At 41.1% G+C, this 15,162-nt stretch overlaps 1 protein-coding gene across 1 annotated transcript; it reads right to left on the bottom strand.

The window, feature by feature from the left end:
• Window positions 1-12,999: 12,999 nt before the first annotated feature.
• Window positions 13,000-14,146, bottom strand: LOC119876761 (ferritin heavy chain-like). The gene has a single exon (XM_038551604.1). It carries the CDS (start codon window positions 14,144-14,146, stop codon window positions 13,409-13,411), a length of 738 nt encoding a protein of 245 aa, XP_038407532.1. The 3' UTR covers window positions 13,000-13,408.
• Between the last annotated feature and the right edge of the window lie 1,016 nt (window positions 14,147-15,162).

Here is a 15,162-nt window from a genome sequence, read left to right on the forward strand (position 1 = left end):
GGCAGAGGGAGAAGCAGGCTTCCCGCAGGGAGCCTGATGTGGGACTGGATCCTGGACCCTGGGATCATGCCCTGAGTGAAAGGCAGACGCTCAACTGCTAAGCCACCCAGGTGTCCCAATTTTCTGTTTTTAATTTCTCTGATTTTTACTATTTCTTTTTTTTCTGCTTACTTTGGATTATATTTGATCTTCTTTTCCTAGTTTCTTAAGGTAGAAGCTTAGGTGATTGATTTCAGATATTTCTTCTTTTCTAATTACACATCCAATGCTATAAATTTCCCCCTATGCTCAGTTTTTGCTGCATCCCACAAGTTTTAATCTGTTCTCATTTTCATTTTGTTCAAGATATTTTAAAAGTTCTCTTGGGATTTTTTTTTACCTATGCATTATTTAGAAGTGTTGTTTAATCTCCCAAGTATTTGGGGATTTTCTAGCTATTTATTTGTTCTTGATTCCTCATTTAGTTTCACTGTGGTCTGTGAACAAACATTATGATTTCTATTGTTTTAAATTTGTCATGTTGTGTTTTACGGCCCAGAATATGGTCTGTCTTGGTGTATATTCCACATGAGCTTGAGACGTATATTCTACTGTTAAATGAAGTGGTCTATAGATGTTTGTTAGATACATTTGGTTGATGGTGTTGTGGAATTCAGCTATATTTTGATTTTCTGTCTGCTGGATCTATCCATTTATGGTGAAGGGATGTAGAAGTCTCCAGCTATAATCATGGATTCATCTCTTTCTCCTTACGTTTTTATCAGCTTTTGTCTCACAAAGTTGGATGTTTTGTTGTTTTAGGTGCATTTCAATGGCTATTTCTATTTTCTCATTTATTAGCACTAGATTTCCTAGGATTTCCTTGGCCTTCTAGAAGCCACTGAGAGTTTTAAATTCTATCTTCAGGGTCGATCTTCAAAGACTTACATGGTTTCCCTGTTCTGTAACATAAAGTCCCGGTTTAAACGATCTATTCCCTGTGTTTTGGTTTATCCTTTCAGAGTGCAAGCAAGTTGATAAATATATAGCTGACCCTAATATTTGAGAGAAGACTTTTGGGCTTGGCAGGACAGATGGTAGCAGATGATGTTTTCATCATTCAGATACTCTTTTTCCAAAGTCTAGTGCAAGTAGATTTGTCTAACGAATGTATCTTGTAATTTAATTTCCTCTAATATCAGCCTTCTCCAGACCAATTCTTTGGTGTTAAATAACCAGCGGTGGGTATATAGTTACTGTTGCAGCCTCGCATCCTAATCTGAACTATTGTTTCTTTGGTTAGGTTAAATCACATTTGGAAGTATTTTAAAAACCTTGCAAAGGATTATAGACAGCAAGCTTCAGATAATTATTTTGTTTATAGGGTTAAAATGCTTTTGTAGGAAGACTAAAAGCTGTTAGGGCTAGGACATTAGAGATACTTGTGGTTTTGATTCTGCTGGGGTATTTTTGCCTTATAACATCAAGGGAGAAATCTGATGCTGTGCCCAAGAGCAAGTTCCAAAAGCAAGTGGAAAATTCTTCTCTGGTACTTTTAAACCCTGGGAAAATACGTCTCAATTTTTATTTGTTATACTTGGATCCATAATAGGAGGAAAACGCTATGATTTATAGTCCTAAAGGTCTCTTCTTGTCTTGGATTTATTTGTGTTATACAAGTTAATTAGCCCTTAAATATGTTTCTCCACAAGTTACTTCTCTTTAGCTGCTAGCTCCATGCTGCACATGAGGAATCCTATTCAAGAAATGGCTGAGAGACAAAAATAAAAAAGAAATCTTGCTTTTCTTCTCTCTTCTTTTTTATTTTTATTTATCTACGATAGTCACACAGAGAGAGAGAGAGAGGCAGAGACACAGGCAGAGGGAGAAGCAGGCTCCATGCACCGGGAGCCCGATGTGGGATTCGATCCCGGGTCTCCAGGATCACGCCCTGGGCCAAAGGCAGGCGCCAAACCGCTGCGCCACCCAGGGATCCCTCTTCTCTCTTCTTTTTTAAAAGATTTTATTAATTTATTTGAGAGAGAAAATGAGAAAGCACAAGCAGGAGGGAGGGGCAGAGCAAAGGGAAAAGCAGACTCCCCACTGAGCCAGGAGCCCTATCTGGGATCAGATCCCAGGACCTTGAGATCATGAGCTGAGGGCAGATGCTTAACTGACTGAGCCATCCAGGTGCTTCTCTTGCTTCTCATGTTCTTTCCTGTTCAACCCCAATCTACTCTTATCAGGAGAAAATTATGAGGGCTTGAGAATAGCAGCTAGAGATACAGAAAGAGTTATCAAACCATTTATACCCAAAGGAAGTTTAAAAATGATTTTTATTTTTTAAATTTGTAAATTATTATTACAATTATTATTTGGAGAGACCAAAGAGCAAGGTTTGTTCAACAGGAGAAAAAAATTTTCTACTAAGGAGAGACAAGTGTATTTCTATATCTGTATCTATGTGTCATATCAAGGGAGAGATAGATATCTCCTTACTAGAAACCATATATATGGTTTAGTTATATATGGTATAGTTAGATGTATCCCTTAGAACTCATTGTCACCACATAGCCATGAACACTTAAGAATATTTTTGGTGATTAATATCAAAGAGAAATTTTTATCTAGGAAGTTAGCTATACACTTCAGAGGTGGTTCCTAAGATTCCAGAGTACATTTCTAAATCACCATGTAACCTAATCAGACTCTTTACAGACTATGATCTCCTTAAGGACAGGGATCTGCTAAGCTTAGTAGGTACTCAATAAACAAGTGTGATGCATTGTCATTGGGAGAAGAAAATGTGAGGCTTGAAAAATAGAAAAGTCATGCTGGTTTCTCTGAGCTTCAAATGAAATGGCAGAGCATGGATTGTTTCTGTAAAAATAAAGCCCTGAAGGCCCCATCAGGTCTTCATGGGTGGCAACCACAGGGGTTTGCTCCAGAGGCAAATTTGTCAATGAACATGACAAGACTGGTTTATCTCACACAAATAACAGAAATGGCAGAGTCTTGTGCCAATTTTTGAAAACTAATTTCTTTATTTGGAAACCGAAAACCACATCACTTTAGCCATTTACTGGAGTATGTAGGAGGCCTACATGGGGCTGCTTTCCTGCTTGATTTCAAAGATACACAACATAGCTTTCCATAATACCCAGCTTCCTGCTGAGGCTGATTATGGCTGGCAGCCCAGGGGGCGTGGATATGAAGAAAAAGCTTTAATTTTATCTTCAAAGCTAAGGGTGGAATGTGATGATATTCAAGGCAAAGCTTCAGGTAGAAATGCATATGCTCTGGGGGAAGAAAATCAAAAGTTATCAGCACAATTACCATTGGTCTCATTCATAACTACAAACCAGTATAGACATTGAGCAAGGACTCTAAAGGCTCCAAGTGATAGAACTTGAAAATGTACATTTGTGTGTGATTTGATCACAAATTTAAAAGAGATGATTTGTTAGTTCTCAGGGTCTCTTTACCAAGAGAAACATTAAGTTGGCTGGAGGGGAAGTCCTTTTCTGGGAATTTTGCTCTTTGGAGACAGGAGAACGATAGATTTTTGAATGTATTCAAAGCTGTAATGGATACATACTATTTTTGTTTTGTCCAACATCCATCCCCACACTACTGGAAAAAGTACCCCAGTTTTTCTTTGGGGAATTGGATTCCCCATTCATTGGTCAAGTGTCCAGGTAGAAGTCTACACATGAAAAACAAAACCCTCATTTCCCAAGATATCATGTTCATTTTGCGGAAAGCCATCTGACTAAGGGGGCCAATCAAAGTGAAGTCTTTGGGTTGTGAGTTGAGCTTTCTGTGAAATACGCTCTTTATTTTCTACTAGACTTGAACATGAAAGGTGTGGATTAGCCATCTTGCCTCTTCGTGGAATTTGCCAATAAGCCATCCCATTAGGGAACAGGGCAAAGAGAAGGGTAGAGCCTTGTTTTGCTGACATAGGTTGAGCCCTGGATTCAAGTCAGATATAAATTTTTAATTCTAGTGATCCAGTAAATTCCTTTGTTTGCCAAGTTAGTGTGAGTAGGGGGTCTATTATTCAACAAAAAGTGATTTAACATATTAATATGGCAACTAAATAAAAAACAGGATTTTCTTTTCATGCCCCCTTGAACACAATGTAAGTGGTTTTATGGAAAAACTGAAAGAAGAATTATCAGGTTACTATGACAGAAACTAAGAAGTTCACACAAATATAAGATTGTATTGAATGTCTCTTTCCCTTTTACAAAATTGCATTGGAATAGTCTGGTCTCCCTAGATAAAGTCTGCTTTACTGTCTTTAACAAGAATGAAAAGAATAATTTTTCCTTAACAATACACGTTCATCGAATCCCTGTTCTCAACATAGTAGCTTTCTCTCACTCTGCCAAACCTGACGTCTTTAAGTCCCAAGTCATCAGAGACTCGATTTCTCTAGAGAAGATGTTTTTCTCTTCTCTTTAAAGAATGGGGAGGGAATTAACCTGGCACAGGGTGGAAGGGGCATCTAGGGTCCTTATACTGTTCTGTCCTTGGCTCTGCCTCCCAAGGTACCTGGCATCTCCAGGTCCTGAGGGCTTTGCAGAGTTCTCAAGACTTCTCATCAGTATCCTCCTCTGCAGGCTCAGCTTTCTTTGGGCTTTGAGTCATTTTGCCACTTCCCAATCTGCTCACCATCTTCTTAAATACCACCATTTGATGTGGAACTTCCTATTTGCTAATGAAAGAAATCACTTCATGCCTATATTCCATTGTCATAAAGTCCACTGGGGAGATAGACCATGGTTGATATCCATTGGAGCTTTAGGTTTCTAAACACTGACCTTTTTTTAAAAATTATTTATTTATTCATGAGAGACACACAGAGAGAGGCAGAGACACAGGCAGAGGGATAAGCAGGCTTCATGCAGGGATCCCATGGCTAACACTACTGGCACACAGACCTTTGTCGGGTCTGCAGTCCCCAGTGGCCCACCCCTCATGGCTAACACTACAGGCCCACAGACCTTTGTGTGGTCTGTAGTCCCCATTGGCCCACTCCTCATGGCTAACACTACTGTCCCACAGACCTTTGTGGGGTCTGCGGTCCCCAGTGGCGCATCACTCTTGGCTAACACTGCAGGCCCACAGACATCTGTGGGGCCTGCAGTCCCTGCTACCACTACAGACCCACAGACGTCTGTGGGGCCTGCAGTCCCCAGTGGCTCACCCCTCACGGCTACCACTACATGCCCACAGACCTTTGTGGGGCCTGCAATCCCCATGGATGGGCTTAATGCATCCACACCAGGTTCCATTTGCTCACAGGCATCTGGAGCAGTCAACGTTGGGGCACGACTGAAGGGAACATGCAGCACCACTTCTGCGAAGCCTGCAGCCCTGCTGCCCTGCTGCCATGTGAGGCCTGTTGCCCTGCTGTGTGTATAAATATATATATATATATATATATATATATATATATGCTATGTATTTATACACATATATATAAATATATAGCCATAAAAGGTTGTGCCACTCAGGATGAGATTGTGCCTCTCAGACAACTCGGATGGACCTAGAGTGTATTATGCTAATGTAAATAAATAAATAAATAAATGGTAGAATTCACTCTTGAATCCATCTCGTCCTGGACTTTTATTTTTTTGGTAGTTTTTTAAAAAATTATTATTACAGATTCAGTTTTGTTACTTGTAATCAGTCTGTTTAGATTTTCTAATTCTTCCTAGTTCAGTTTTGGAAGATTATATACTTCTGAGAGCTTATCCATTTCTTTTGGATTGTCCAATTTTTTGGCATAGTATTTTTCACAATGTTCTTGTAATCCTTTTTATTTCTGTGATGTCAGCAGTTGATTCTCCATTTCATTTCTGATTTTATTTATTTGAGTTCTTCCTTTTTCTTAATGAGCCTGGCTAAGTGTTTATCAATTTTATCTTTTCAAAAAATCTGCTTTTGGTTTCATTGATTCTTTTCTATTGTTTTAATCTCCATGACATTTATTTCTTGCTCTGATCTTTATTATTTCATTTCTTTTTTCTTTGACTCACTTTGGGATTTGTTTTTTTCCTAGTTCCTTGAGGTGAACAATTAGATTGTTTATATGGACTTTTCCTTGTTTCTTGAGGGTAGACCTGTTTTACTATGTATTTCCCTCTTAGAACTTCTTTCATTATATCCCAAAGATCCTGGACTGTTGTATTTTGCTTTTATTTGTTTCCATATATTTTTAAATTTCTTTGTTGGTTGTGTCACTGACCCATTAGTTGTTTAATATGGTGTTGTTCAGTCTCCACAAGTTTGTGGTTTTTTTCTAGTGTTTTCTTGTGATTTATTTCTTTTTTTTTTATTTTTTAAAAGATTTTATTTATTTATTAATGAGAGACACACAGAGAGAGGCAGAGACACAGGCAGAGGGAGAAGCAGGCTCCATGCAGGGAACCCAATGTGGGACTTGATCCTGGGTCTCCAGGATCATACCCTGGGCTGAAGTTGGTGCTAAACTGCTGAGCCACCAGGGCACCCTTGTGATTTATTTCTAATTTCATAGCATTGTGGTCAGAAAATATGTGCAGTATGATTTCAATCTTCTTAAATATATTGGGGGTTATTTATGGCCTAATATGTGATATATTCTGGAAAATGTTCAATGTGCACTTCAAAAGAAGGTATATTGTTTCATTTTGGATGGAAAGTTCTGTATATATCTGTTATGTACATTTGGTCGAATGTATCAATCAATGACATTGTTTCCTTATTGATTTTTCCGTCTGGATGATCCACCCATTGATGTAAATGGGGTGTTAAAGTCCCTTACTATGATTATATTACCATCAATTTCTCTCTTTATGTCTGTTAATGGTTGCTTGATGTATATAGATGCTCCAGTGTTAGGTACATAGATATTTATAATAGTTATATCCTCTTGTGGGACTGATCCCTTCATCAGTATTAATGCCCTTCTTTGTCTCTTGTTATGGTTTTGTTTTAAAGTTCATTTTGTCTCATATAAGTATTGTCCACCCTGGCTTTTTTTGCACTTTCACATGCATGGTAAGTATTTTTCCATCCTTTTACCTTCAGTCTTTATGTGTCTTTAGGTTTGGCTGTAGTGTTATGTTTGGCTTTCTTTTTCCATTTTTTGTGTCTATCACAAGTTTTGGGTTTGTGATTATCATGAGTTTTATATATAACATCCAGAGTAAATAGCCATCTATATTAATTTGGTGGTCAATTAAATTCAAACACATTCCTTAAAAAATACTAACAGGAAAAGAAAACAACTTTTTTCCCTTTTCTTTTTTCTTCTTTTCCCTGTTTACTTCCCCCTCCTCATTTTATGTGTATGTTGTCATAGATTACATTTTTGTGTCCATAATTTTCTTATGTCTAATTATGGCCATTTTTTTCCCTTTCAGCACTTTAAATATATTGTGTCATTCCCTTCTGGCCTATAAAGTTACTACTGAAAAATCAATTGATAGCCTTATGGGGTTTCCCTTGTACATAAACTTTTTCTTCTCTTGCTATGTTTAAAATTCTCTCTTTATCTTTAATCTTTGATGTTTTAATTATAATGTGTTGTGGTGTGGACCTCCTCAGTTCATCTTGTTTGGAACCTTTCTGCACCTGAGTATCTATTTCCTTTCCTAGGTTAGGGAGGTTTTTAGTTATTATTTCTTCAAATAAGTTTTCTATAGCTTTTTTTTTTCTTTTTTTTTCTTTTTCTTTTTCTTTTGGTACCCCTACTATGCAATGTTTGTTTGCTCAGTGTTGTCTGAGAGATCCCTTCATTTTGAATTTTTTTTTTCTTTTTTTGCTGTTCAGGCTGTGTGCTTTTATTCTCTCTGTTTTCCAGATCGCTATGTTCTTCTGCATCTGCTAATCTACTATTGATTCCCTCTAGCATATTATTTATTTCACTTTTTATATTCTTCAACTCTGATTAATTCTTTTTAGTATTTTCTTTCTCTTTATTGAAGATCTCACTGAGTTCACACACTCTTTTCTCCAGTGAAGCTCAGGCATATTGGGGGATCCCTGGGTGGCTCAGTGGTTTAGCACCTGCCTTTGGCCCAGGGTGTGATCCTGGAGTCCCATGACCGAGTTCTGCATCAGGTTCCCTGCATGGAGCCTGCTCTTCCCTCTGCCTGTGTCTCTGCCTCTCTCTCTCTCTCTCTGTTTCTTTCATGAATAAATAAATAAATAAATAAATAAATAAATAAATAAAATCTTTAAAAAAAAAAAGATCAGGCATATTGCTTATCTCTGTCATATTTCATTCTTTTTCTGAGGTGTTTCCTGAGTCTTTATTTTGGAACACATTCCCTCTCTCTTCCCATTTTGTTTGGCTTTCTGTTTGTTTCTATGAATTAGGTGGAACAGCTATTTCTTTTAAATTTGAAGGAATAGGGCAGCCCGGGTGGCTCAGCAGTTTAGTGCCACCTTCGGCCCAGGGCATGATCCTGGAGTCTAGGGATCGAGTCCCACATCACGCTCCCTGCATGGAGCCTGCTTCTCCCTCAGCCTGTGTCTCCTGCGCCACCCCCCCCCCCCCCTTTCTCTCTCTGTGTGTCTCTCATGAATAAATAAATAAAATATTAAAAAATAAATTTGAAGGAATAGTTTTATATATGGTGTCATCTATAGAGACTGTGAGCTCGGTGACTTTGGCTGGCTGGCTGGAGCTGTGGCTCTGTATGCTAGTCATTCTTTTAAACTGTGGCTTTTTAAAAATGAAGAAATAATAATAATAGTAATAATAATAGAATAAAAAATAAAATACTAAAGAAAAAAGAATGAAAAGAAAAAAGTATAAAGAAAGAAAAGAAAAAACTAAGAATAAAAATAAAAGCAAAAGTAGGAAAATTGAAAGAAAAATAAATAATTTTAAGAATAAAATTTTAAAAAGGATACCTTGGTGGCTCAGTGGTTGAGCTCCTGCCTTCAGCTCAGGGGGTGATCCCGTGGTCCCAGGATTGAGTCCCACATCCAGCTCCCTGCATGGAGCCTGCTTCTCCCTCTACCTCTGTCTCTGTCTCTTTCTTTCTCTGTGTCTCTTGTGAATAAATAAATAAAATCTTTAAAAATGAAAATATAAAATAAAAACAATAATAGTTTTTAAAAAAATTTAAAAAAACACCCCAAACTCCAAAACTCAGCTTATTTTCTGTGCCCTAGTGCCAGTGGGGCTGATATTTGGGCTTGTGGACCCTTGGCTCACAGAGGTTGCAAGCTCACTGTGCTGGTCTGAGTTTTTAGGGTGGAGGATGAGAGAGTATCTCCACAGCTCCCTGGCTCTTTAAAATGCAGATTTTTTTCCTGTTTCCCAGTATGACCCAGGCTGGTGTGGGTCTGCAAACCCTGAGACTGCTGAGGTCACAAGCTCCCTGTGATGATCAGACCCACTAGTTATGGTATCCAGACCCTGCTCCAGTAGAAGCTTTTAAGGTAAAGGGGGAATGCAAATGGTGTGCTTCTCCAGTACCTCCTAAACAGTGTTCCCACAGCTAGTCCTCCATGTGGAGAGTTCTAGTGTTCTCTCTTTTACACACTAGTTACTCTGAAACTGCCTTTTTTTTTCTGTGCAAGGATGGAGGACTCTGTTCCCAGTCCCTCAGTACTGTCACTCCCCTGACCATTCTCAGTATCTGAAAGGGGGATTGCCTTTGTCACTATACCTCTGTCTCGTTTCCATTTTCTCTCTCTCTTGGTTGTTCAGCAGCTGTTTAGTTCTTCAGGACGAATGAAATTTGATGTGTTCGATGGAAGAGGGGAGTTCAAGGTCTTCCTATGTTGCCTACTTGGACTGGAACACAACAGATAGGTACTTAAATAGAAGTCACGGGACTGGTGGGATCTTTAAAGAGCAGGTATAGATAAAGAGGAAGAAGAGACTCAGAAGTGAGGACAGAGTTCTGGGACCCTCTAATGTGTAAGTTCAGGAAGAGGAGGAGCAGTTAGAAAGAGAGACAAACAACAGCCAGTGAGTGTGTTATGAAATGAAATGACAAGTCCTGCTAGCTGGTTGAGTAAGAGGAAGGCTGAAAATATGCACTAGATTTATCAATGTGCAGAGGTCACTGATGATCTTGGTGGAAAAATAAAATGGTTGGTGTGGTGGCAAACAGTGAACACAGACTTACTTGTAGGGGATGAAGAGAAAACAGAATAAATAGGTTACAGGAAGCAGTAATGACTTTAGGTTTTGTTGTAAAAGAGAGCTAAGGCAGGGGGTGCCGCTTAGTGTTTGCTGGAGGGAATGCTAGTCCAAAAGTGACTTAAAAAAAAAAAAATATATATATATAGAGAGAGAGAGAGAGAATAACGTCATCTTTGCTTCTCATGAGAACCAATCAGTAGGGAGGGCAAAATTGATAATACCAGTGAAAACAAGATTATAGGTGTGATGGCCTTGTGTCCTGCAATAAATACGAGGGTTGGGACTCAGGGCACTGTTGGGAGGTGAGTTTTAGGGAGTAGCATAGATGCTTCAACCACAGTAGCAGAACAGAATGCTTTGCACATGAATACAAAGGCAAGCATGTGATCAATGATAAGAAAATATGAGGTTCTCCTGGGATTCCTTCTAAACTCTCAGTGAAATAAGAGGATTATCAACAGACAGTGTGGAGTGGGGAAGAGAAAGAGATCTGAGATGAGAATGTAAAAGATTTGTCTGGGACAATGGCTATTGTATGTTTTTGACAGCACATAGGATAAGTACCACTATGAAAAGGTAAATACACGAACACACACACACACACACCAAGAATTTCAGGAGACAATGTCCTTCCTTCACTTATTTACACTTCTGTTCAGATCTATTTTATTAACAAAAGGTGGGTAGTGACTCACTAAATAATTTGGTGACACACGAATGGGTTGTAGTCTGCAGTTTGGAAAACACTCATCCAGAAGAACTGAAGAGGAAATTTTTCTAAAGAGATGTAATAGGATCACATGAAGCACAATAAACCAATCTAAGGTTAGAAATAAATTGGGGCCAATCCATTTAATCAAAAGCGCATCATTATGGACTCCCCACACCTGACTGTTCCTCTTATCCAAGATCTCTTTTTATTCCTCTCCTCCAGTAACACAGATCTGAGATCTATCAGTTTTCTTGTACCCCCATTTCTGTAACTCTCCCTATTCAATTCATTGCCAATTTAAGACATTCTTCCTGTAAACACTTACCAGCATCTCATTGTTTCTATTTCCATTGATTTTGCCATAGTTCAGACCCTTACCGCCTTCTTTTTACCTTATATCATTACTATTCTTATTAGGATAATAAGATGTAATGGATGTCCGTGACAATTTATTTTAAAAAGAGAAGCAGCTAAAGAAAATAAATATCTAAACACAATCTCATTAAGAGGTTATCCAGCTTCGTTTGCTGGTATAGGTACTTCCATTTTGTATGCATCTCTATTATTTTCTCTATACTTGTCTGTATACAATTATATAACGAAACCCAGCCTTATGCTTGCTTTTTCAGAAAACACATTGTGAATTTCTGCTCCCAGTATTATGTGTTTGGCAAAATCATATTTAATAGCTGTAGGGCATTCCATGTATGGTATTTTAATCTAAAACCATTCTGTTGAGTTTGTGCAGTCATGTGCGTGAACCTCTCAGATCTGGGTCTGCAGGGAGCACAATTTGCCAAGGACCCCTGCTGCCGTGCTTGCAAATCAATTCATCTCCTAGCTTGTTGCAGCCCGCATTTCCCAGTCAATAACAAAGCTCCGGAAATGTTCTTTTGCAGCCCCATTTCTGGGAGACCTGGGATTCCTCTGATGAGTGACTCTGGCTTATGGGTCTCCCAGACCACTGGTGGAAGATTACCTAGAGCCACACACAACTTTCCTTTCTTCTTTCCCTCGGGACCAGACTTGCATGGAGTCTGAAGGCTTCTCAGGCTTCTCCTAGCTCCTTTCCCATTTTCAAGGGCATTTCTCTTTCCCCTGAGACATTTCTTATACACTTAATCCCATCTTGGCATGTTTCTCAGAGGACTGAAAGGAGCACAGACATTCAAGTTGTTCTCAGGTTTGTATTCTCTACAACTAAACTCTTGATTGGTGAACTCTTAGCATATCATTCAAAGCACTGCCATTGCTCAGCAAATTAAGCCTGAGCACCTCCTCTCTCCACACTTGGCTCCAACCCATCTCCCCAGCCCCATCCAGTGCTCTTAGCCCAGGGCCTGCTGACCAAATAGTCTTCTATTTTCTCCTGCCTCCTCCACCCCCAACTCCCAAGAAAACATCTGTCTGGCTGATACCTCCTTCCTTCCTGATTTTTTAAAAAATATTTATTTATTTATTTATTATTTATTTATTTATTTATTTATTTATTTATGACACAGAGAGAGAGGCAGAGACATAGGCAGAGGGAGAAGCAGACTCCCCTGCGGGGAGCTTGATGTGAGACTTGATCCCAGGACCTGGGTATCATGCCCTGAGCCAAAGGCAGATGCCCAACCACTGAGCCCCCCAGGTGTCCCTCCTTCTGGATTTCTTCTTGACTTTCCCACCCTGATGTTCTTTCTTCTCCATTTTTAAAGGGCACAGAAAAGTGTTTTCTGCAGTGTATTCACCCTTTTTGATATGTTATCAGAGAGGCTGTATAGTCCAGTGGTGAAGTGTACAATCTGTAATCAGACAGACTTAGATTATCATTTAAAACACACACTCACACACATACAAATTAGCTGAGATTGGATATGTTTGGGCAACAGTGAGCTAAACAAAAGAAATCCAAGATTTTTTGTTTTGTGTTGTTTTTAATTGCAAGACTTCCCAGAGCCCTTCAAATGTTCATACAGATTGTGACTTTCCAAGGCCAGTATTGATACTTTTGCACAGCTTTTCTTGAATTTATTTGATCACAAAATCCTTTAAAAACACCGCCAGACATTACTTTTTTTCTTGGAACATACTGGGAAAGGGTATAAGTAGCCCTAGATTTTTACATGTGTGGTTTTTACAGTACTATATATATTCTCCAACTGTTATAGTTATTTGCATATTTATCTTAACATGTTTTCCCACTTTAGCATGAGGCCTTGAAAATAAGGGGCACTTTCTCAGCTGAAAAATCACAGAATTTTAGTTAAGGTTCATGGATCGGAATAATATTTGGCAACTGGAGAAAGTTTGCCTCTACTTTCAGTGCTCTTCCACAGTCATTTTTATATCATAATATCCTGGGCTACGTTTCAGGCTGGAAAAATGATCTTGATGTTGGACAAAAAGACCTTGTTAACACGAGGCTAAGTACATTGTCTCTACAAGTCACTTTATTGGTACAGCATAAGTGGGTGTAAAGATAGAGGTTCATTTTAAGGGCAAGGAAGCAGGAGTCTGCAGACTCTGGGTCTTGGCCCCCCTGGGCAGCGAGGAGGGCAGCCTGTGGCTTAGTTCTGATTGTTTTCGTTTCCAAGGCTGTGCTTGTCAAAGAGGTACTCGGCCAGGCCGGAATCCGGGGCCCCCATCTTAACCAGGTTTTGCACGTGATCACCCAGTTCTTTGATAGACTTCACCTGCTCATTCAGATAGTGCGTCTCCAGGAAGTCGCACAAATGGGGGTCGCCTTGGTCTGAGGCCAGAGTGTGCAATTCGAGCAACGACTGGTTCACATTCTTTTCCAAGAGCAGCGCACACTCCATGGCCCTCAGGCCGCTCTCCCAGTCGTCCCGGTCCGGTTTCTTGACGTCCCGCAGGCAGATCCGGCCCCCCCGCTGGTTCTGCAGGCGCATCAGCTTCTCGGCGTGCTGGGCCTCCTCCCGGGCCTGGCGAAGGAAGTACCTGGCGAAGTTGTTGAGCGCCACGTCCTCTCGGGAGAAGTAATAGGCCATAGACAGGTACGCGTAGGCCGCGTACAGCTCCAGGTTGATCTGGCGGTTGACGGCGGCCTCGCAGTCGGGGTGGAAGTTCTGGCGCACCCGGGAGCCGGCGCGGGCGCGGGCGCGGGCGGGCGGGGCTGGGTCCCGGGAGGCGGCGGCCGCGGCCAGAGGGCGCAGGGGCGCGGGGGCGCGGGGACGCCAGGGGCGCCCGGAGGCCCGCAGCGGCGGGAGCGCGAAGCCCGGGCGCGCGCAGCGCAGGGACAGCAGCGAGGCGCGGATGTTGGGAGGGAGCCGGAAACAGGGCCGCATGGCTCGGCTCCTTGCGGGCGGGGGCAGCGGGCCAGGGCGGCACAGCGTGCGGCCGGCGCCGGAGCTTCGGGTCTGCCGGCGAGCGCGGCCCCAGGCGACGGCGACCGCGTCACACACACCCGGGGCGCTCCCGAGGCGCCGCGTTCCGGGCGGGGCGGGGCGGCCGGGGCGCACCTGCCGGGCGGGGGCGGGGCGGGGGCGGGGCGGCCGGGGCGCACCTGCAGGGCGGGCGCAGCCCCGTTAACCCGGCGGTGCCCCGGCTCTGCCCGTGGGCCTTTGTGACTTACTAGTTCATCCAAGTCAAAAGTGCTGTCCCAAAAATAGGCGCTGGGACGGGCGGAAGGGAGGAGGCACCCGGCGACGCTGGCCCTCCCTCTGTGGACTCTTTCTTTCCAAAGCTCAAGGCGCGCGCGTGGGGGGGGGGGGGCACAGAGCCTTGAAATAGGATGAAACAAAATAGGTCCCAGCCAAAATGGATGCTTATAAATGGACTTTCTATTTATTTTAACAAGTGCAGGTACGGAAAGGACTGCTAGTACAAATTTTCAAGAGTCTGTAGTAAGAGTGCTTTTTTAAAAAAGTCATCTTATTTTTAAATATAAAATGCATCTTTACTGCAAAATAAAACACTAGAAAAGTAGGAAGAAGATATAAACTAGTTCTAAACATGAGGTTATTTATCTGGTTTTTGTTAACGCAGATACATAGAGTCTGAGCAGAGCTGTGGAGAAGTTGAATCACTATGTTGCACATCTGAAACTAATGTTACATTGTGTGTCAAGTAAAATGACTTTTTTTTTTTTAAGGGCAAATGCCCAGCTTTTACTAACAGACTTGTAATGTTGAAGTTCCAATGCCTTTTCTTAGCCTCAAGAAGATAAATTTTCTTAGCTAACATGCTAGGAAGTGTCAACAATACCAGGTTGCATCCTAGGACAGCAAACTGGTTCTGCTTTCTCATTGATCTTTTCAATAATGAGATTATTTGAGGTGTGATTATCTTTGTTGAGAAAGAG

Source organism: Canis lupus, chromosome 11, assembly GCF_011100685.1.
Source record: "Canis lupus familiaris isolate Mischka breed German Shepherd chromosome 11, alternate assembly UU_Cfam_GSD_1.0, whole genome shotgun sequence".
Classification (NCBI taxonomy): Eukaryota; Metazoa; Chordata; class Mammalia; order Carnivora; family Canidae; genus Canis; species Canis lupus.

Excerpts from the sequence above, each read along its gene's own strand:
- LOC119876761 (XM_038551604.1), bottom strand. The coding sequence starts at position 14,146 with ATGCGGCCCTGTTTCCGGCTCCCTCCCAACATCCGCGCCTCGCTGCTG.